Genomic DNA, 23335 nt, shown 5'->3' on the forward strand with positions numbered 1-23335 from the left:
CTTCACGGTGTGCACCTTCGAGTGGCTCCCGCATATTTAACCTTAGTTACAGCACTGATTACTTGCATTTGAACTGGAGTGTGTATTATGCGAAATGATTACGAAACTAAAACCCATTTTGAGTAGAAATTAACGGTATTATATCATTGGTGTGTCATTGCAGAAACATTTCGTGCATGTGTGCATGAAAGTATGACGATTAATCCCAAGTCACAAGTTTGTTTGTTTGTTTGTTTGTTTGTTTACCTTTTCAACTGTATTTAAATCTTGGTGAATTGAGAATATTTCTCGGGAACACGTTTCATTGTCAGAGAAGGTGGTTTGCATTATTCTACCAGGCCAACACCTGCTCTGTAAGAAGTACCGGTAACCGGTAATCCGCTTACACCCGTGCTATAGACTCATGACTTTTGAAAATAAAGAATTCAGAAAGCCTCCAAATTGGCAGTAAAAGAAAATTAAGTAATTCAATTGCATAAATCTGTTTATCTATCTGGTGGTAACCTACTCAAAAATGAGTGATAACATGTTACACGGTTGATCCACCCATAAACAATATACGGCGATTGCCAAAATAGGCAGAGAATCTGTGAAGTGTGATCGGCAGCGCTAGACAGTATTCCTCATTTTCTGAAGCAATTGCTACTTTACACATGAATAGCCATTTTGACGTGCATTAATTTAAATTTTCTATCATTTTATGAAATGTAACAAGCAGCTAGAAAATCTTTAGAGAAATTTAAAAGGTATAGAGTTCTCGACTAAGGTGGTTTTTCGGTACTTGTTTAGTCTCTTTCACTCGCTGCAGATGCTAACACCTGTTTAGATGACGCAAAAATTAGGTTTCCGCAGGAGTGGCTGTCTCTGCATTCGAGTGGTCGTTCTCCGTGAACTGTTCATGAAGCTGTTATTTTCACTGCACCAATCCAGTCCATGAAAAGGTATTACGCTAGCAAAGGGCCATGGTGTTTCTTTATAAGGAAAAACAATGTGCTAACGTTCTTCCCTCAAAGGTTTATTGATATAGCCTACTGGGAATTGAAAAGAATACTGTTTCTAAACATTTTATTTTACTATGTTTTTCCCGACACATTATTGCCGTAATGTCACGAAAGGAAGACGGTGTTCATTTCTTTGGAAGGGAAACCACAATGTGTTCTTCAAAGTTGGTGTTTTTGTGAGAAAACTTGCTCACTGGCCTGGAAGTAATGAAACAACATGTACTGAGGCAACGCGTCAACAAGGAAAAAATTCATACATCCAAATTTCCAACATTTGACCTGCCAAATTTGGTGCTGAAAACATTGAAATATTATAACCTTAACTGACGTCTCACTTTTCCTAATGAATATGCAAGTTTCAAGCACAAAAGTAAATCCAAATGGCTCCAAAATGCCAATGGAAACATAAAAATTCCAAATGAGGTGAAAAGGGTCACAAAGGTGCGCATATACACTGTATCAGAACGGCATTAAAATTGCACCGCTGAAGTGGCTACGTATTCTCATAACTTGCATTTATGTCTCCTCAATTTCTAGGGGCGGGTCCGGCACACACCCCCTTATAACCAAAATAAATAAGTAAATAAAAATAGAAGAAAAATACTGAGGGAAAGAAAAAAGAGGGAGGGATGCACAGAAGGAAAAGTTCTGCTTCTGGTTAGGGGTCGTCCATAAAGTACATACGCTTGAAGGGGGAGGAGACTTGGTGCTGTTGTATATCATGCGTACAGAGGGGGGTTCAAGCCAGCGCGTACCGTACGCAAACTGAAAATTTGCCTTCAACGAATCTTCATATCAATACACTTTCTCATACAATCAGTTACCAGAATCAACTTTTCTGCTTCGATAAAAACATTCTAACACAGTACCCCCACCATTTGTCCTTCCGTGCCAACGCCCATTATATTAGTAAACCGCAACATTACTCATGACACACAGACCTTCAGCGTATTCCAGAATTGTAGAATGCGTATGCGTACGGGAGGGGGGTGGAGCCACTGTGTACGCCATGCATACGGGGGGGTCTGAAAATTCATGCGTACGTACTTTATGTGGACGGCCCTAAGCTTGCCCAGTTGGTTCTATGTAATGCGGAAAAGCACTAGACGAACATACATGTATGCCATATCGCCACCTCTACATGTACAGCTCAGTAGTCTACGGACTAGGGCAGAATTCGGCTGGCATATGGCCAGAGTCGGGTGATTCATGTATGTACATGTACATGTATATACCTGCTTTTAACACTACACATCAGTTTGTCTTTAGTGTTTGTTTTGGTTTCACTGTAGCCTACATCAAGTAAATAATTAGGCAATAATGATTATAGCCAAAACCGAGCGAGACCCACACGAGCAGATCTATACAGGCCTTAAATACGTGTAAACACTTATCTTCTATCTTTCTAATAGTGTCCTGCTGTCAGTAATAAAAATATAGAGGCCAATAAAATCAGAAACGGGATTCTTGTACGCACTCTGCATCTCAAGTTTCTCTAAAATGAAAGCTTATGAGGTTGATAAAGTACTGATAAAATAATCCTTCACTCATTTTCAGCCCACTGGAGCCATAGCTCTATGTACAGTTTTATCAAGCAGGCCAGCAAAAATGCCAAGCGGAATATATCCATGTAACCGGCGCCTGCACTGCAGTTACACCACTCATTAGATTGTAAATCCACCGCAGGTAGGCTCAACGTACTCGAATTCGTTTAATTTTGCAGACCTTTGCTCTTCTATTGCCCGAAACCACGATTATGCAGCGTGCCTGAAGCAAAACACTTCGGTCCGGCCAAAGGTCACTTTTTGCCGACGTCGTGTCCCATTTATATTGTCACTGTCACACTTCCCGCAGACGGCTCGTGTGCAATTTTTTCAGAGAAATGCATTAGATATTACGGGTAGAAGGTCAAAGTGCACGCGGTTCACTCTAGCGTTTCGTTTCATGTAAGCCAAGGCCCTTGCTATCAACATGCACCATTGTTATATGCATATTCCAATGTTGAAGCAAGCTGTGTTTACAATTCTTGGTTTTCATATTCCCACAGTTTTCACGCTTGGGTGAGCCGGGACAGACTGGCCCGTCTGCAGTGTTCTTCAGTCCATAATTTTATCTGAGCTTGCGTATGATTTCCGGATTGTATTACATGTGTAGGCCCGGACAGTGTGGGCCCTAGGTACACGCGTACATGGCGTTTGCACTTCATAGATCACCGTGACAACACTGCCTAGATCAATTTTGCGTTGAAATTCACTTAAATTGGAGTCCTCTCACGTCAGCCCTGACGAAAGTTTTGCCATGGAGGACTTGTCTAATTTAACCACTGTTGCTTCATTGTCGACAAGGTGGGTTTTATCATTGTATGTCCCTTATGCCGTCATTTGTGAATTTATTTGTGGATTTCTATGTGTATGTAGTGTGAATAATATTACATGTAGTAAAATACGGAACATGCAGATCGCAGTTCACGAGATTGATGTGATGGTGATGATGTCTTGTGCAGGCACGGATCTGGGGTCATCCGCCCCCCCCCCACACACACACCCTCCCCCGACTCTATCCTTGCTATATTTTTCTTTAGGGCTTATTACGTGCTTTCCGTCTAACGGCTAGAGGATCCCCTTAACTCGTAAACCATAAACCACGAATGGGTCTTATATTGCGACAACAGTTAATACCAAAGAAATTTAATGGCTTCATCATCGGTGACAACTAGGGCTGAGACAATTCGAACAATTCACTATTCGAATAGTCGACCTTCAATTTGAGCGAGTAACCGAATATTCGGTCTCACCGACCAGCAGATTTTTGATGAACAAACCGTATACAAAATCAGTTGCAATAACACACACAATTGTACGTTATAATCAATATAATAGCTTCTCACATGGAGTATCCCCAGCCACGATTTAGCACGATTGAAGAGATGAACAAGACTTCTTGCCCTGTTGAAAATTTCTATTCCTTTTAAATTGTTTAATGAATAATTTACTTTTTAAGTCATTGTAAGATTTCTGACGCTCTTCTTTTGAATCTATATGAAACAAACCTCCGTAGTGCAATTATTCTGATTTAAAACAAAAGGAAATTTCTCCATCCTTTCATGACTTTTCGAATATTCAAATTCGAAAAATAATATTCGAATATTCGACAATCAATCGAATATTTGGTTATTCGGATATTCGGCACAGCCCAGGTGACAACTATGCAGTATTAACCCACCCCCGTTCGAACAAAAAATTCACAACCCCCGAACAAAAAAAAAAACCAAAAAAAAAACAAGGGACCCACCCCCACTGTGGTGACGCCGTGCTGAATGAGTTGTGAAAGAAGACCATACTGATGTGTTGTTGATTGTGGTGAACTCTGAGCCTCTGAGGGGAAGATGGACGATGGAGATTTTGGATGGAGAAATGAGACGGGTCGTGGCAGAATCTTGGGCGGTGCTGACATGCCCTCAGAACAGTTGGATCCAATGTCCTCCTCGTTCCCGTTTTAAAAACTTTTTTTTTCTTGGTACAAAGTACGAGAGTATGTAGGCTAAGCTACCATACATAGAACTCAGCATTTCTATGGGTACACAACTTTAACAAGAATAAAAGCCCTGTTCATCACCCGGTAAACGTCATGTAGAGCCTACGGCGAAAAAGGCTTGTTTTCTATGGGGTTCGTGGGAGCAGGACGGACGTCAGACCCCACAGTTCCAGGGGTATAGTGTTGACAAGCACTGGTTCTCCTGATTCCAACGTTCCTGTAAAAAATGCGGCACTTTTGTTCTTTTTTGCTCACCGATCTTTTCCACAAATTTCCTGTCATGGTTTGAAGAATTCATAAAGATTTTTCTCAGAGGGTTGAAAAGGGAGTAAAATGAGAAATAGAGCATTGTTTCGTTGGCTGCGTTGTCAGTCCCGAAGGAAAGAAGTTACAGACAAAAGCAGTTTGAAAAGCAGGCAATTTAACCACAGTTGTCAAAGTACTTGGCGTGTGGATACATAATAAGAGTTTCAGAACAGCGTGGATTAGAGTAAAAGCATTGGGATAAATGTCAGTATCCGTCAGCATCCTACTTGGAAATATCAGTTTCGTCTTGGGTGAGGCAGTTTGTTAACAAATGAAATCATCCCAAAATGTTAGTTAAGGAAGAAATTGGAACGTTAGGTGTACATATACTTCTGAAACTGAAGGACATGTAGGAAATAAGTTGGTCAACATGGAAAGGAAGGGGCTTGGAATGGATTTAGGGGAGGAAAGTAGCGGGGTAAGGTCCATCTTTACTGGAGACTCTTTTCAAATTGCCCTAAATGTCCTAAAACGTGCACCGTAATATTCTGTGTTGTTTACACAGAGCATGTACATGTTAAACCATATATGTGTTAATTTCTAGCTCCGGGGTGGATGATGCGTTGACGAGGTTGCTTGGAGAGCAAAAACCAAATATGGGAACATCAAGCTGTTTTAACTCGTCGTATGAACTACGTGACTGGATCCAGTATAGTCTAATACCAGCCGTAAGTATGACGTCACCTCGTATTGTAGGTTCCCGGTCTGGCTCAATCTGGCTCAATATCGTGGAGGTGTTTATAAAGATATAGCTGCAGTAGAGTTTACTAAGACACATTTTATTTTCATGCAACTTTTCACTCTTATTTAATGTTTGAAAGCTCTAATTAGAGTAACATTGAGACCTTCCTGGGATGACATCACGGTTTTGCATTAACATAAAAACCAATAGGGCAGTAAAATACCCTTTGAAAATATTGAAACGAAAGTTTAAATAAGGTTGGAGCTGACACACAAAGGTGCATTTTGAAGGTTTGTATTAAAACAAATTGATCGCAGCTACCCTGTGAGGAAATCCCAGACAGGTTTGAAGATCCCAAATAGGTCGGAGAATCTCCAGTAGACGTCCTAGACAGCTCTTATAGGACCAGTATTGTAGTAATGAAACTCACAGACAGGCTTGATGGCTGCGGAAACTCCCGATCTCTTGTTCAATTTCAAGAGACTTTTGGATCAGATGTTTCTCACCTGAGTGTCAGAGAAGCAAAGTCATTCTAATACATTCGCAGAGGATCGGAAGAGGTGCAAGCCGGATGGAAATGTAACCCCCTCTATTCAATTTTGTATAGAGAAGTTGTGCATGAAGACATTTCTCACGTGAAACATGAATTATACTTTTTGTGTCTTTCTAGCTTACGGTCATAATAGTGTTTTCATTTCTGGATCCAAGAAAACGCCTCTGGCCTAAATGCTGCAAAATGAGGCCCAGCATTGCAAGGTGAGAATTGTGGCATTCATTTTTGTGCACAAGATTTATATGTCCTTTTGGAAAGTGGGTTCTGAACTTTTTCAGTAAACCATAGATGTGAGAAACCCATTTGTTTTTATCTTGGGTTCAGAACTATAGCCATAGACGTTATTTGCGAGGAATCCTTTTTTTTTATCTTGGGTTCAGAACTATCTCAGTAAACCATAGATGTGAGGAAACCATTCGTTTTTATCTTAGGTTCAGAACTATCTCAGTAAACCATAGATGTGAGGTAACCATTCGTTTTTATCTTAGGTTCAGAACTATCTCAGTAAACCATAGATGTGAGGTAACCATTCGTTTTTATCTTAGGTTCAGAACTATCTCAGTAAACCATAGATGTGAGGAAACCATTCGTTTTTATCTTAGGTTCAGAACTATCTCAGTAAACCATAGATGTGAGGAAACCATTCGTTTTTATCTTGTTCCCCGAATCTGTCATCTGTTATTTTGCCTTCCACATCTCACTTTCAGGTTTTTTTAATGTGGCTCAAAACATTTAGATATTCACGTAAATTATCACAAATTTCAAATTATCCTAAGCAAAAAGTGCCATGATTTGTATGAGCTATTTTTACTCTCGGGTTACCAAAATGAAAGGTTTTATGTTACTTTCAAATCAAGATGGCCGACGTGAATCTGTTCTTTTGACCAAGAAAACCTGTGTCCTGAGAGGAAGTGGGTACCCATACTCTTTACCGTTAAAATACCAGGGTACATGCAGTGCGCTGTATTGCTCCATGAAACGTTTGTGATGTGGGCGTAATGTTTTTTTTTCTTTCTTTCAGTCCTGCAAATTTAATCGATTCCTACGAGGATCGTTGGTCATTCGGCTGTGCCTTTGCGGCCATGTCCACCTGTGTCATAATACTTTTCACGGGGGAGTGGTTTTTCAACCCCGATTTATCGGGTGTTCCGGAAATGTTCAGAGGTATTTCCCTTCACGTTGTGTTGATTAAAATTTTGATTGTTGGGGGATAGATTTGCATCCACTATTTCCCTTTAAAGTTGTCGTTTCACTACAGACCTACATTGTCTGAGAAAAACACGGTTGATAGAAAACAAAAGACTTTCACAAAACTTTGCCTAACTTCCTCCAAATTTAAAACATCATGTGCACTAAATTAAATGGTCAAATTATCTACCCAATTTTAATAAAACGTGTGGTGAAAATTGCACTGTTGGCGTTCTACACTTTATACTGACGTGAACGACGAACCTACGTTTTCATGCGGTGCATGTTCTTTACACAATAGGTGCCATCAGCCGCTGTTCATATGCAACATATTAATGTAAGCACGCGTTCTTCCCTACTTTATTACTGACGTGTGTATGGGCGTATGTTATTGGAAACTGCTTCAATTGTAACCTTTGCTCACAGGGCTGCCATTGAAGGTGACTCATCGCAAATATACGTCTGTATCGGTTTCTGATATGAGTGGATAGTTGAAGACGTTAACTTGAAACGTATAATACATATTATACGTTATCTGATTCTTTTTATTTCCTGTTATCCGTGGAATGGCTATTTGATAAGCTATTAAATGAACAAGACTATGGAATGCTATATACTCACTGGGACTGGGCTGTCAAACGTACAACCAGAAAGGGCAGACTGTCATTTACCAAGCTATCTCACCGACGTGAAAAATTCCAAGCGTTGTGATTATTTGAACTGAGCAACACATCGATATCACAGCAGATTTTGTGAAATGGAAAAGTTGTCAGAAGACCCTCAGCTTCAAATCTACTAAAGGAAGGATAATTTTTTTTTAAATTTTTTGGCCAGTAACCAACACTCATAATACGTACGTCTCGGTTGTGTGTGTTGACGCAGAACGGGAAGCATCAACAAATGACCCCGACCGGAATAATGTTACTGTTGTCAAACTTCCTACCTATCTCCGATCAAGCCACGAGGTCAACTCCGTATAAAAATAACCGTTGAAAGTGTACACTCATTGTGCAACATTATTGCGTTTTACAATATTTGAACAGAAATACTAAATGTGCCGTGAAGCATTATCTCGCAACAAAGCAAACCATATAATAAAAGCTACCTTTCCCCCAAGAAAATACGACACAGTTTTAAAAAGTTGTGTGAAATAAACAACCCAAAATCACGTCATGCCTACGTGTACAGCACGTTCTTAAAATATTTGCATGGTATTTCTTTATAACAGGCACCGTCCAGATATTCATCGTGATAGTCAACGTGCTGGAAATCAGCATTGCCTACTACCCTCTCCTCCTCTGCCTGAGCACAGATCACGAAGTGCTTGGAAACGCGATTGGACTTATTTACACGATAGCCTGGTAAATAAAACCTTGCTTTCTTCAGAAAAAAAACAACAAGGTATTGTTGAAACGACGATTGTTTAACGCGGCAGTTGTGCCATTTTCAAAGACGCTCTTTATGAACTGTAAAAAACATGCAGGCTACGATGTTGTACCACGTTTTTTTCTAAAAGATTTCTAAAAATACTCTCCTTCATGTTTATTTAACCACGCGTGGGAGTACCTTCATACACTCATCCGTGTTAATGTTTAACATAGTACAGTATGTACATGTATATTCACTATGTGGTTAGAGGTGGACCACTCCGTCATGATGTGTACTTGGTCTGCCCAGCGAGACTGCGAGATGAAAGGATGGTCCTAGTCTTGTCTCTACCCTGTCAAAACACTTGACACATTCTTGTATCCAGTGTTTATATCTTACGGATATGTGACCAAACATGTGCAACAGATATAAGGGAAATCAATAGGATATAACTTAACTTAGCACAAATCCTAACGTTATCGTAAGATTCCATGTGTATCTATACGTTCGCTTAATTCCTCTTAGGAGTTGTGGTCCTAAACTGTTATATTTAAAATGGTTATTTTTGTGAGTTGTTGATCGTACCTAGACCTACTGCGTAGATAAGATAGGCCCATGAGGTATGAAGTCCAACATCCAAAGTAACAAACAAAAGGAAAAACACTTGCCGTAAATACCTCACCAAAGAGGTCAAAATATAATTGACTGTTATATTTTGTCTCACCCAAGATTTCAAAAATCTTTGCAGTCTTTAATCTCTTGCCATAGAATTCCTTTTCATTTGTTGGTAATTGGGATGCATTGTAGTCTCCTCTCCTCTTGCCTATGTGTCGCTCTTTAAACTAACTGTCCCATGCGGACAGCAGACTTCTGCAGCACATTTACAACCGCGCCTGCTTGGTATGCTTGCCTGAGGTTTCTGTATGCACGCGGGGAGGGGGTCTCGCTCGTGTTCAACTTGTCTCCAGACGTGCTTGGACAAGAATTATTCGCACGAGAAAATAGCAGACAGGGGGATGAATATTGGGAACAAGTTTGTAATGGAAGTGTGCTGTACTTTCCTTGTTTGTACAGGGGGTATTATTACGTTGCAACGCGAGCTAACTGCCAGACAGATGATGGGGTGAGTCTGTGATTTTTTCGATGATTGCTGAACCTAAACAAAAACAGAAAGGGTTATTTTCTCTGTTGCATTTTGTAATGAGCAATTGAAGTCTGATTTTTCACTGCTTGACCCCAAACCTCTAAAAATAAACCCAAATACGTAAGTTTTTAGAAATATTCGTCTTGTTCTGAAGAATTGTTGTGATATAGACGCTAACTTCCTGAGATGTTTGTATTGTGGCCAGTTTTTAAATGTAGCTTCACGCCTCAGAAGGGCATGTAAGCATGATATTTTCGAATTTTCTTGCTCCCCACCTCCGATCAATTTTCCCCGCCCGTCTAAAATTGATTGTGGAGACCTTGTCCCAACTGTTGTTGCTACCGATCCTAAAATAATACCAACGTAATTGTTCCCAGAGCTAGAGTTCTAATTGTCGTTCGCATGGGTTAAGGGTAATAGGTATTAGTTTAGAGTTGCACAGACAGTTAGGGGTAAAGGCTAGTTAATGCCAAGATCGAAAAAAAATGTATGAAGCATCTCATAGAATTGTTCTCACCGTATTTTGCATTATAGCTCGAGACACGGGTGATTACAGCTGTATTAGGCCCCGTGTACTTCTGCTATATGGCCTTATTTCTCCGCTTCATCTATGGGCTGTCCGTCAGTTTACGCCAGATGTTTTGCCCTGAAAAAGTAAGCATAATATGCACCTTGAAACACAGTTTTCAAGTTATTTTCTAATCCGCTTTGGGAGAGAAAAGATCAGTTTCATAACATGAATCCATTTCCTTGCTTGGAAAGGAATCCTCCGTTAACATGGTGACGATTGGTGGCGAAAGGGACGATGAATTTGCCAAGACACACTTCTACACAAGAGTAAAATATCTTCTGACCCCACCCAAACCAGGGTAAGCTTTTCATCCCATCGCTTGTGCGGGGAGAGTTTTGTCCAAAAATCAGATATCACCAGAGAATGAAAACAGACCGACGCAGAGAACTCGGGCATTCAAATAATGAAGTTTGCATACCGGTTAAGTTTTGACCCTTAATTTGCCCAGACATTGCTTGGCCCGGTTTACACGCTGAGGTTACAGTTGGAATAGGCTGGAGACATGACTTCATATCAAACATGCATGGTCGTGGAGAACAAAGTGACTGAAATCGTTTTGATTCCGATATAGGGTGGTCTCCATTCTACCCGACCTCTAGTTTCATGGACCACTCTCATTTTGCCTACAACTTACATGGGCTGCCAAAATTTGCACAAATATCAGTTTGGTTGGTTTTCGAGTTTATTTCCAATTTGTCCAAATGACACAGGTGGATCCCGGAGGGGATGGGGGCCAACCCTCTGCTCAGAACCCAAAAAAGAATTTAAAAAAATGAAACAACATGTATATTGGAATAGTGAAACTATGACATCCCAGAGGGATTGATATTTGCGCATCGGTAACAATGTTATCGGAACAATCGGAATAAAGGAAATCTAAGCGGTTTGATCCGCCCCTGAAATGAGATGCAGAACCATTGATTCACCAACACGTGCAGCTAAGGCCCGTTAAATCGTCATGTTCCTGAGATGGGAGTTTTGCTTTAATCGACAGAGTTGACCATTATTGGTCAGGGAAAATTAATAATTCAGCAAGTTGAAGCTGGGTGTAATACATTCTTTCCCGTTAATTTTCTTGGCAGGGGTGAGGTGAGCCTCAGTGTTCGACTGCGCAGAAAATTTATTGAGGATGCACCAGGTACAGTTTTGTTGGTTATTCATTAGAAATATATATATCGACGAAAGGGTCTCAGTTGACCTTTGTCCCCGCTACCTCTTTAGATGTCAACGTCATCAATACACAGCACTATTTTTAAAAGGACACAAAACATATATGATTCAGTATGGCAAGAGTAAATGATCAAAAGTGGTGGTAAATTGCGCGCTCAGGAGCAAACCACGGGTAAAGGAAACTCATATTTCTTGCTTGGGGCTGTCTACACTAAAGGATTTTCTTTTTAATTGAGGGGCTATTTTGACCGTGTGGAATGCTCGTTAAATTGAAAAAAAAATGTCTTATTTCATTGTCGTTTCACGTTTCTTTCTCCTCGATGTTGGTTTCAGTCGTCAAACTCCTGGCCTTAGAAGTCTCAATGATTAATACAAAACAAATATTTTAGTTTTATCTAAAACAAAACATTTTATTTGCTCTCTATTTGTACAGGCTTCAAGTTTTCAAGACGGTGCGTTTGCACGTTTATTCTCAGCGCTCTGACGACGTACCAGGCAAGTTTTTGAAAGCGTAGTCTATTTCAATGCGCTGATCTGCAGTGACAATCCACACACCCTGTGTTTGTTGGCGAATTGTGGCGTCCACAGCAGGCTGGAAACATTGGCACTAACAATGAAAATGTAGTAATGATTAAAAAAACAACTTCAAACTCGGAGTTTCTCAAGTCCTCACAAGTCAGTCACAAGTTATTCAAGTGTATTACGAGGCAAAAGAAATCATTCGTAATCGTTCAACTTGTGACCTTATTACCTTTTGACTTCGGCATGACGATCGGATGGTAATCTGTTTCTCGTCGGTAAAAACGATTCCACGCGAAAATAGAAACGAACACCACGTGGTCTTGCATAATACTTGTTGTTCAGAATGAGCGGGTTTCCCCAGAGTAGTTGTGACATTGAATTATAAGGTCGAGCTCAATAAGAAACGTATTACATGTTCTACGGGTTAGTCTTCTATTTATTTTCAATTTGCCGCACTATGATATCTTCTGTGTCAAGTTCGGTTGCTGTTGCAGGTTTTCATTCAAAGTGAAACACTCTTTTCATTTTCACTTACATTTTTAATGTTTCTTATTCACATTTATACTTCCTCCATTTTATCTTTATTTCATCATTTTTCCTTTTTTATATTTATGTTAATGTAGCGTATGTCTTTATTATTGGTATTTGTGGTTTGCTTTTGAAATTTGCATTTAACCAATTTATTTTCAGTTTAATCTCAATTTCAACTCGCCCTCTGTTATTAAAGTAAATATTTTTTTTAACAGAATAACTACAATGATTGCAATACATGTACATTGAATAACTTACAGAGCAGATTAATCGTTTAGAAACTTACCCATCAGTACTTCCTTGATGATATTCGAGGGACTGCGTCGAGTAGACATGTACATGTAATTCCAAGGTTGTAAACGTGGTTTCCATTTGAGGAGACTGTGAACTTTTCCCAACATTAGCTAGCCGCTCACCCAACTTGCTTGGTGGTGGTGTAAAGAGTCCCCAGTTGTATAGGGTTATTCGGATAGCATTGATACTGTGAATTTAGCATACTTTAGCAGCTAACTCACAGATAAAAAATACGTGAGGTAATGATGACAGTCTGGTACGCCATACGATCCACTGAAGGTGCCGACGAAATCTTTGTGTGTGGTTTAATATGCATGCGAAAAAAAGTATAAGTGCGCCTAACCGATAAGAGCAAAACAGTTCATGGCTTGGGTCAGGAGTAAAGCCGTTACATGTATGTAGACGCGCCGCAGATGTACCGAGCTAGCCAACAGTTGACAATGGATCAAATTCATCTCAAGACTTAAAGCATTGTATAACTGTTTGTTCTTAGGTACATTAGACCATTGGTACATCTCCACTTTCCCCCCTCGTTTCTCCTTAACGTAATCTCATGTTATCAAGAGTTTGAAAATTCAGCTTTGTAGCTCATTTCAGCTTTTTTGTTTAGATGTTGGCCCTGAATTTTAGCTTTTTTGTACAACTGGTGTGCACAAAACGTATGGGAAGTTTCTACATTTCAGCTGTTTGTCAGCTGTTTTCAGCTTAACTTTGAAATGGCCACTTACACCCCAGTTATTGAGATGACGTAGAAATGGAGACAATTCCTAGCAATAAGTGAATACAGTCCTTCAATTTTGCTCGAATCCGCAGCTTGGCCTGGTGTATGTCATGTCCTTATCAAGTGTTTGGGAGTCGGCGAACCGAACGCTGGCAATAGGTGGCGACCTGTACAATATTTTTGCCAAGGTCAATGAAACCGATGCGTTCCTTGGCCTCAAGACTTTCTTTGACATAGCAGAGGGTAAGATTGCAATATCTTAAATCCATCTGTAAAGACACAATTTCAACTGTCTTATATCTTATTATTTTAGGCAAAATCAATTGTTTTATCTGATTTCTGATAAACGGCTCTCAATTTGCCTACAACTTGTTTGGGCTGCCAAAGTTTGCAGAAATATCACTTCTCGATTTTACCTCCAATCCGATCAAAATGGACATTGTCTCAGTGATTTTAAATATGGCGGTAGTTTCTATTAGTATTTAGTTATAAGTGTATTATATTATCCGATGTTCTGATAGCTGTGTAGAATTGTTAATACTTATCTTATCTCATGTAGAGATTTGTTTCTTTGAAGTGCTCTTTACTTAATGTGTATATATTTTCCACGGTGGCCTCTGTTTTCAAGTCATTTTTTGAACCTAATGTTTTACAGACACCTTTTGGCCGACTTGTTACTTCGCTATCGCCACAACCATAGGGTACAGTCTACACATGCAACTCTGCTACAGGTGAGTCTCCTATTTCTATTTGATATCAATCTGGTGATATATAATTAAACAAGTATTTGAATTCATGTGCTACAGTTCGATGCTGAAAGCATTTCGAATAGATTGCGTTTTCTGTGTGAGTTTTTCCGCGGCGATTGGATTTGATGATATTTTGCGCAGTTGGTGTCGTTTCTCAGACAAGTTTTCTTTCCTTTCTGTGGCCATAATTATTTTCTGTTTAGAAAGCATACACTTCGACTTTGGCGTGGCAACAAAGATTTTTGCCCGAGCACACAGGCCAGTTTCAGCTCTCTTGTGGTGAGTTCTCTCTGAATGGAAAAAGTCTTTCAAAGAAAAGCGTTCGTCTTGTCCTTTATACATTTCAGACTGTAAGCAACAGCACCCGAGCGTAATCATGCCCTTAAAACTTTTGGTTTGTCAACAGGTCGCTAATCTTCGGTTCACAGGCTACCACATTGGTTTTTCAGTTTGGGGTGAGTGGCTTTTTCTTTTTTCTTTCCTTGGCATCACCTGTTACATTTTTGCGAAAATAAAAATTGTGAAAAAATCGTCAGAATGCTCGGCATTTTAACAAGAACTGAATTTTTAAAGCAAATTCCCACTGCGACCAACATGCAGAGGAGAACCTGCCCTCGACTCCTTTGAAAATTCTGGTGTATATAGGGTCTATTTGATATGGATGATCGGCCATTTGTGAACATTATTTTGTGCTCAGTTGACTTGGGGCGTTTGGCCTATCGTGATGGCCGGGTCATTGCTCAAGATTCATCGACTTGAACAATTTGGTTTTCGTATTGTCCCGTTTACAGGCTTTTTCATCCTTCAAGTCTTGTCTTGGACTCTTGTGTTTTTCATCGTTTACTTTATCATCTATCCTCTCACGCAAGCTGCAGACACGCTGGTTTTAAGCCTTCTGAAAAATTACTGGTAAGGGATTTTGCCCTGTTCTTGTTTTAGTTCGAAAAGCGTGCGTATTGATGTCCTATAGGCTGGTATCGTGCACTTCATTATAGTTGAGAACTATGTTAATTGGGCGGGAAGGTTAACACTTGTCTTTTGTCCACTTGCAGGTTGAGTTTCTTGGTTGGTTTCGTCTTGTATTACGCCCAGGTTTTCCTGTCACAGTTGGCGTTCTTGCAGAGTCAGAAAGACAAAAGCAAGATAACGACATACTTGAGTCTTGACAACAGGTGAGTAGTTTCCAGAACGCGACTCCAAGTAGTTGGTCCGTCTACAACAATTTACTGTCTGTATTGTACGGCGTGTTGTTTTCTTGTGAGAGATGAGCCTAAAAGAAATCTACGCCGCCAATGAGAGCTAATTTCAAGTAAAATTTGATTTGAAAGTAAATAATTGGTATGTTTTCCCCAACAAATGAAACGGCTGCCTCAAATTAGTAACATTGCCAAGTGCCATGAACAAGGCTGACTGCCCAGCGTTGCTAGATATTGTAGGTTTGGCAGTATTACCGGTGCATTAAGTTAAGTCACGGACTTCAAATCTGAAGCAGAACTATTCAGCAAATTGATGAGCATATAATGAATCTTTGCAAACCAGTCAGGCACACTCATTCAGATAGTTTTACTTGTTTTTGCTTGCGCACGTCCCTGTCGTATGAACCAACTCAACTTCACAATAACAGTTATGCTTACACCAAAACTCTCATCTCAAGGCCAGTTCAACCTTCTGGTGAATGCAAAATCTACGTTAGCAAACATTTTGCAACGACATTCGTTCGAGGTGAATGTGTTCAACTTTTGTGCGTATTTTCTGTGCACGTACATTAAGGTCGGACGCCACAAGTTTGCGTTCGTGTCGGCTTTCGTTCCAAGTATATGAACCGACCTTCAAGCAATTCTGTGAGTCCAGCCTCTGTGTGTTTCTTTGATGCGGCTGAAAGAGGCCAATCAGAAGATTAACTGAAATCTCTCTCAGCCTTATTTGCAGACGAGAAAACGATTAAAATTGATTACTTTGAACTTAAAAATGCTACCCCATCTGTATGAAATGAGTGGCATTGTTGCCGGAGCCGCTGTTGAGTTAAAGACCTTTGAAAGAATCCTCAGTATTTGGACAGCTACACAACTTTCATTTTCATCGTACCAAATTGAGTAACACAATCAAAACAAAGAGCTCAAGTCACCCAAATAATACAAAGTAAAACTCAAAAGTCGCTCCGGTGACATAAGACTCATTTTTGCAGAGCGGGTCACAAAATAAGCAACACTCCTATTTACTGCAAAGAGTTGGACATTGTTACTTTAACAGGCAGTTCCTTTTGGGTTGATGTGGTTAATGACTTGACTTGGCCATTACGCAAGTCATCAACTTGTCCTGCAAAAATTGCTTTGACTGATTGCTTGCGTGGCTCCCATCCTGACCTTCATAATAATGCGTGGATTTCAATTTCTCCAACTCCTGACATCAGGCGAGCCTACAACGTGACCGTCTACATCACCCTGTTCATGAATGTTATCCTGGGCCTGCTCTCCTGCCTGATGCGGATTTTCAAGGCGGTTTTCTTCGGTGTTTTGTTCATTGGCCGCATCGACCGCAGCACGTTAATGCGGGGATGGGAGCTATGGGATCCGGGTAAGGCCGTGGACCGCTGTCTTTACACCACGAGATCCATTGTAATATTCCCGCTATCATACTGGGTATATAAGGCACGATAGTGAGCAAGTAGTTAGAACTTCGCCCAAGCAAGAAACAGAGCGTCAGCGTTCAATAGACCCCTTGCAGCTGGTACTCAGTAATGGTTCTCTTAACATGGACGGAATCTCTGAAAAACTTGACGTGAAATGCAAGCCTTCTATCAATGGTACGACTAAAACATGTGAAGAGGTGTACGGTGCCCGTGCACGATACAAAACAGTATTCGGAAGGTCCAGTTTTTATAGACATTTGCTGATCAGAAACAGCGTAGGGACATCACACCGTACTGCACCCTATCGTGGTGATATCGCTAAGTCTGTGATCCGTCAGAATTGAAATCGTGGAAAATGTTAAGTGGGCCTTCTGTCAGAGGAGTGGCATAAATCTCTGCTGGAAATGGGGGGGGTGGCAGATAGTGAAAGATGGAGGGGATGACATGAACATTTGAAAAGTGGGGGGAGGGGGCGGTGATGGATGACACAATATGACTCTATATAGAGGTCAGTGTTCATGATGTTAATGTGCATGAGTAATATGGATTCAGAAGTCAGTTCTCCCTTTTTTGAGTGATACTGAATGCAGCTTAGTCGTTGGAACTCGAAAAATTCTTCACCATCCACTTTAATTTTCTTGCTCACCACAAAAAAGTGGGGGATGATTCAATAGCCAAGCCCCATCTCAAAAAGTGGGGGGCATATATACCCCCCACATTTACGCCCATGTGTCAAAGAAGTAAAAGCAGTTCTCCCTAGAAACTAGTGGTCGAAAGAACAACTAAATTTGCCGAATAGAGACAAATTTACGTTTTAATCTGTCACAAATCTGGCAACTCATAATGTAGGCTGAAGCAGCAACCTGAACAACAGGTTTAGATGGGCCATGGTATACGTGATTTGTTTTTTTTTTCAACCGACAGGTTTTAAGGCCTACATTGGGTTCTTACAGTTGGAAGTGGCTCACACACATCCTGTAGTCGTCACATTTTGCCATCTGCTGTGGAAAAGCATCGAATCTAATAAAAAGTCCGCATTGCAGCCGACCTACAAGACTTTCGAAGTAGTCGAAGAGGGTTTGTAAACTGCCTTGATACATGAAACAGTCTACGGTATATGTACTTCAGTTTGAAGGAGGACCACAAAAGTGGGCTGTCATAATAGTTGGTCATCCAACAGCCGTCTTGTGCAGTCTCAAACAAAAATACTTAACTTCAGTCATTCGGAATATAGGACACAGAAATATCTTCACAGTTATCAAATTGATGCTATTTGCTGATGCATCCGTCAATACCTATACACTCATATTACGTCATATCGTTGCCATTTTTTTTTCAGATAATGGCATTCTGTGTGTATCGATAGATTACCCAAATTTCAATAAATAGATCACCTCTTTTATATCTGTCCAATTCTGTGACAGCCCAAGAAGATGCCAAGAGCAACACGGGACACAGAGTGATTTGCAAACGCGCTCGAAACCGCTGGTTCGTGGCCTTGACGCTCATGCGCAACCGGGCGCTGACTGTCAGTCGGGTCCCTGTACTTCCCGAGCTGCAGCAGGTCAGGGAGGACACAATGGACGCGACTGATGATAGCACGGTAAAGGTGAGCCCAGGTAAAGTATTGAACTTTTTTTACGTTCACGTGAACCTTGTACTGCCTGCCTGCTATGGTCTTCTGTTTCTGCTTGGTATCTTTGAACTTCGTTTTCTGCATGCTGATAGAACACTGTGGGATGCTGTGAGTATTTCTGTCTGTACTTTTGTTTTGGGGAAGTTGCTAGTGTATCATCTTTGCTAAATAGGTATTTGACAGACGCAACGAAGTACCATTTGTACACAAAAGTGGCTTTGGTGTCTGTCTTGAAACATCGTGGAGCCTTAACTTGTCTTTCACATTTAGTTTTTGGGAACACTGTTGGATCATAAATAGCCACCTCATGTTATCTTTCTTCTGTGTAGTTTTTGCGTTTAGTTTAAAGTAGGATATGCACCACGTATCGATTCTACTTGCAGCGTGTAAAAGTGAGAGAGATAAAATCAGAGAAAGGGTGTTTATGGTTCGGATATAAATTTGTGACTCGCTCTGCAAAAACGAGTCTCATGTCACTTTAGCCAGTCTTGAGTTTGACTTTGTATTAGATTGAGGAATTTGGGCTCTTTGTTTTCATGTGCCACTCAGTTTGGTGTGATTAAAGTGGACGTTGTGTATGTAGATGTTAAAATGTTAAGGATTCGTGTTGTTTAAACACTGTGCAGGATTCTTCCTAAGGCTTTTAACAGTGACTCCTGCAACACGTGACTCGTTTTTGCAGAGCGGGTCAGAGTTGAGACGTTTTATGTCCACCATGTAGTGTATAAAGCATTGCATCAAACCTATCACTGCACGACTTCTAAGATTCTGTTAACCTGCTGCACGCAAACTTTACGTCGATACTAACAGTTTCGATTCTTCATAATTCGGCTAACAGCTGCATTAATTTCTTGGCGCCTCCCTATCTTGCACGTTTTGTGTTTAATCACTATGTATGATCCGAGATTTAAGCCGTGTCTCCATTTAGTCTGCATGGTTATTATGACACTGCGAAGCCGAAAGGTTATGAAAGCGTTTAAAGGAATTTACAGTTGATCAAAGAGTCCGTTCCGAATGAATGGGAAAGACTAAGCCTTATTTCACGCAGACTGTAAAGCTGTCTAAGTGAAAGCTGAACGGTGTTTCTTTTTGCTGAGCGATAAAATCACACTGTTGCAATTATAGCTGTGAAATGAAACTTTTTACATCATCCATTTCAGCCAATTTTATTGACACACTGATCAGCATTCACAACATTCAATTTCACGCAAAATAAATCGAGATTGCTGAAAAAGGAAGTTTATTCCACAAAGTCCTCTCGCGAACTTCAGGAAAACCCCCTCTGGAAATTTCTTCAACCGACTTTTTTTTCCAAGTTTAACATTTTCTACAGAAAGCCAAGATACAATTGTATCCAAGGTCGACTTACAGTGCTGACGCGAAGTGCGCCAGTAATCGTTTTAAAAAATGACTGCGCATGTATATTTACCTGCTCCATGCATTTCGCATGCGCATCCCGCACTGCGCTTGCGTGTCTCCCCCCCATTTATTGCTCATCGGAGATTGACCACTGTACTATCTTCCACACGTAATCCCAAACTCTGCACGTTTCAGATGCGGTGGTGGGAGGTCCGACCAGTGTCACATCTGAGACTGAGCTGTGAATCCAATTACGTTCACCTCAGCGAGATGAATGATCTGGAAGATAACCCCGGACTCCAACGTCAACTCGAGGACGTCCTCCAGCCGGCCGTCCGCACCAGAGCCCGCCATAGTTCCGCCGAATCGTCCCCAAAAGAGACGGACTCGTTGCTCGATGGGTATACCAGACCGAGGGGAGAGTCCCTACGGGACACGCCTTCCACTAGACGGCCGGCGAATGCTCGGAATTCTGCATCCGCTGTTTTTAAGCTGGAGAACGACTCACGATCAGAGACGGAAGCGTGATCGAGATATAACTTCTAGGTGTAATACGCTTGAAAACCTTTTCATGTTGCTGGCTTATCTAATCTACAGATTATGTTGGCATTCGATTCCGCGGGTTCTGTCCATCAGGCACGGTCAAATAAAAAAATGTCGAACTGCCTATTGACACGGCGTGCGTTTTGGTTTCTTTAACACAAGGGAGGGCGGTACTTCAGACATGTGAAGGCATTTGACTATTTCGATAAAAAATCTTGCCTACACTATGTGCTTTTTAAAAAATATTTGCCAACCAACTGAAGGTGACTTCTTTAAAGGTCTGCAAATCTGCAATATAGGATCCGATGTTGACGCTGAAGTCTGAGGTGTTTGTTAAATTGTACTCTTTGACAAAGGGTAGGCATGAAATGCTCCCAGATCTTATTCAGGGAACTTTTAGAATCACACACTCTTTCATGTTAACCTATACCACATTAGTGGCGTGTTTGGAGGGTTGGACCGGAGAGGGGGGGGTTCTCCAGGGGCTATTGCCATTTTTAAAAACATTTTCAGGAATTCAAGGACCCAACATTTCATAACAGATATTACATATTTTCTAGGTAGGGAGGTTCTTTCACAAATAAATAAATTCGAACAATCGTTTCAGAAAAAAACACACTCTGTTCCCCGTTTGTTACTCAACCGTACCACGTCAGTGGTTTTTCAAATTCATGCATACAGTGTGGGTTGCGGTCCGGTAAAGATCTGTGAATTATCATGGTAATGTGTCCGATGATCACTTGAAATAGAAACAAATCTCTCGCCTGTGCTGTTGTGTCGACGTCTGTTATGTCGACATCTGTTGTGTCTGCTTAGTGCAAATGGTACATTTGAAGCAAGATATGGGGCGGAGAGAACCCCCCCCGCCTTTGTGTTGGTCATTGTTTGATCGGAATCTCAGGATTTCTTTACAGACTTCTGGGGGTGGGATGTGTTAGGTAACAATAGTCTAGAGTGTGTATAGGGGTGGAATAGGTAAGGGGGCACCCCTCCGTCCCATATCTTGCCTGGTATATAATGATACTGTAAATAGGTGATTGGTGTGGATTTCAGTGCAGTCAATTCAAATGTCTTTCACAATAGTTTGTTCACGTTTAAAAAATTGGAAGTGTTAAATTTAAACCGTCGTGTAAATTGAACAGTATTGCAGGGCGTCTGTCTGCCGCCAACATAACGTATACATGGAGATAATTTTTCCCGTCTTCGGCATGTTCTTTGAACTGTTAAAATTGTCTCCGCAGGAAAAAAAAAATAGACACGAGAGGGTTCCCATCAAAATGCAAATGTACAAAACCGAATCTTGATGCTGATATTTCTTTTTACCACTATCCTTTTTGAATAATGGTCTTGCCGTATTTTGTCAAGTCCTGTTGCAATAATGGCTCAACTTTTACTCTATGTAAAACGTGCTCTGTGGCAATCGTAGGCAATACTATGGATTGAAGTGCTGCACGCATACTAAGAACGTAAAACCTACGAATGATTCCAAGTTGAATGTGTCTGCAATGAAATGTATGCGTTAATTGCTCTCCGTACAGTCGGTGCAAATTCGAATCGCACTGAAGCTAAGATTGCTGCTCAAATTTGTCGTATCGATTAACAGAAATTATTCCAGTGTGAAATATGTAGTCCAGATTGATCCGCGTAAAATATTGTGCCTTCTAATTGAACATTTGTATTGTGTTCTTACTTCTTCCGTTTTGTAAAATAGTCTTTCAAATGATTCCAGGGGATAATGATCAGAAGGGAAATGCGAGCTTTTCATATTTAGAGTTGCAATAAAACTACGCATTCTTAATTTTAAGATCATCACAACAGGCCTATCATTTTTAAAATCTGTACGTGACAGATAGCATTTGCAAGTCTTGTTACTGTACTGTTAAGCTGTTGTTGATACGATATTTGAAGTTTAATCAGAAGCTTCGAGCTCGTTTCGAGGCAGGTAGTGTATTGGGTTTATTTGCAAGGTTTGATAATGTTGAAGCTGAGGAGGTCAACACGTCAATGGCAGACAATTTTTTTTATAACTAGCGTTAAACTGTAACTGTCACTCAGAGTTCCTGAGACACAAACTAGATATTTCCAAGAGTTTATTCCAAAGATATGTGTTACAAGATTTTAAATTCAAATTGTGGTTTTTTGCCTCAATGCGACGCGATTTTTATTGCTTTTTGCGTGGATGTTTGCTTATTAAAAGGTACATTCAAATTGACACGAGTACTGCATTGCGTATCAGTTCTTGTCTCCAAAAGTACACGAAATACCCGGCTGTCTATGACATTAAATTTGTTTGCCATTAATGAAAGAAAGGGATTTTCCCCAATACCATAGTACACGTACGGAAGCGTATAAGGGCCACATGCAAAAAAAAAAAATCCGGGTTACTATCTCGCCGCAAGTGGCCCTCATACGCTTCTGTATGCATGCGAGTCTCCATTCGCTGATTGTCCAAGTGAAGTTCGCCTTTCCAAACACCGATTGACTTCACAATGTATATTTTTTAATATAAAAAGACTTTGGAGGATATTTATAAAGAAAACAGTTTATGTTTGGAAAACAATCATTGCCCTCTAAGTATGCTGGTCTTTTTTGCACTGTTTTACTCCGACTGTTCAAAAGATTTTAAAAAAATGTTATTGCCGTCTTGAAAAGTTTTCTATTTTATCAACTATAAACTGATACTGATATTTTGTAGAGTTCTTTTTGTTTGGGACTGACTGCAGCAATTTTTCTGAAGGACAAGCAATAGAGGCGAGATTGCTTCCTCCTTTGAAACTACAAGTACAATGTACATGTACATAATTGCTGCTGTCATAACGTATTTGCAACCATAG

At 40.5% G+C, this 23335-nt stretch overlaps 2 protein-coding genes across 3 annotated transcripts in view; both read left to right on the top strand.

Moving 5' to 3' along the window:
• The window catches only part of LOC110986820 (sodium-dependent phosphate transport protein 2B-like), a 369275-nt gene extending 346562 nt beyond the window's left edge, over positions 1-22713 (top strand). Inside the window, exon 7 of the transcript XR_015425441.1 lies at positions 21440-22713. The gene's annotated coding sequence lies outside the window, so the exon portion shown is untranslated. The remainder of the gene's footprint in view (positions 1-21439) is intronic.
• LOC110986812 (stimulated by retinoic acid gene 6 protein-like) lies at positions 2915-22713 on the top strand. Of its 2 annotated transcripts, none has more exons than XM_022249029.2 (20): positions 2915-3346; positions 5386-5509; positions 6194-6279; positions 7098-7240; positions 8493-8625; positions 9707-9755; positions 10311-10430; positions 10539-10645; positions 11430-11485; positions 11951-12012; positions 13678-13828; positions 14241-14316; positions 14538-14613; positions 14741-14789; positions 15126-15243; positions 15387-15506; positions 16745-16908; positions 17888-18040; positions 18388-18572; positions 20154-22713. In XM_022249029.2, the coding sequence occupies exons 1-20, from the start codon at positions 3300-3302 to the stop codon at positions 20484-20486; spliced, it is 2352 nt and encodes a 783-aa protein (XP_022104721.2). In that variant the 5' UTR covers positions 2915-3299; the 3' UTR covers positions 20487-22713. The 2 variants fall into 2 exon arrangements, with proteins under 2 accessions (XP_022104721.2, XP_022104722.2); XM_022249030.2 differs by having other exon boundaries at positions 18388-18582; positions 20154-20344.
• Positions 22714-23335: the final 622 nt, after the last annotated feature.

This window comes from Acanthaster planci, linkage group LG05 (genome assembly GCF_054643075.1).
Source record: "Acanthaster planci isolate LZ-2023a linkage group LG05, COTS_SCS, whole genome shotgun sequence".
NCBI classification, from domain to species: Eukaryota; Metazoa; Echinodermata; class Asteroidea; order Valvatida; family Acanthasteridae; genus Acanthaster; species Acanthaster planci.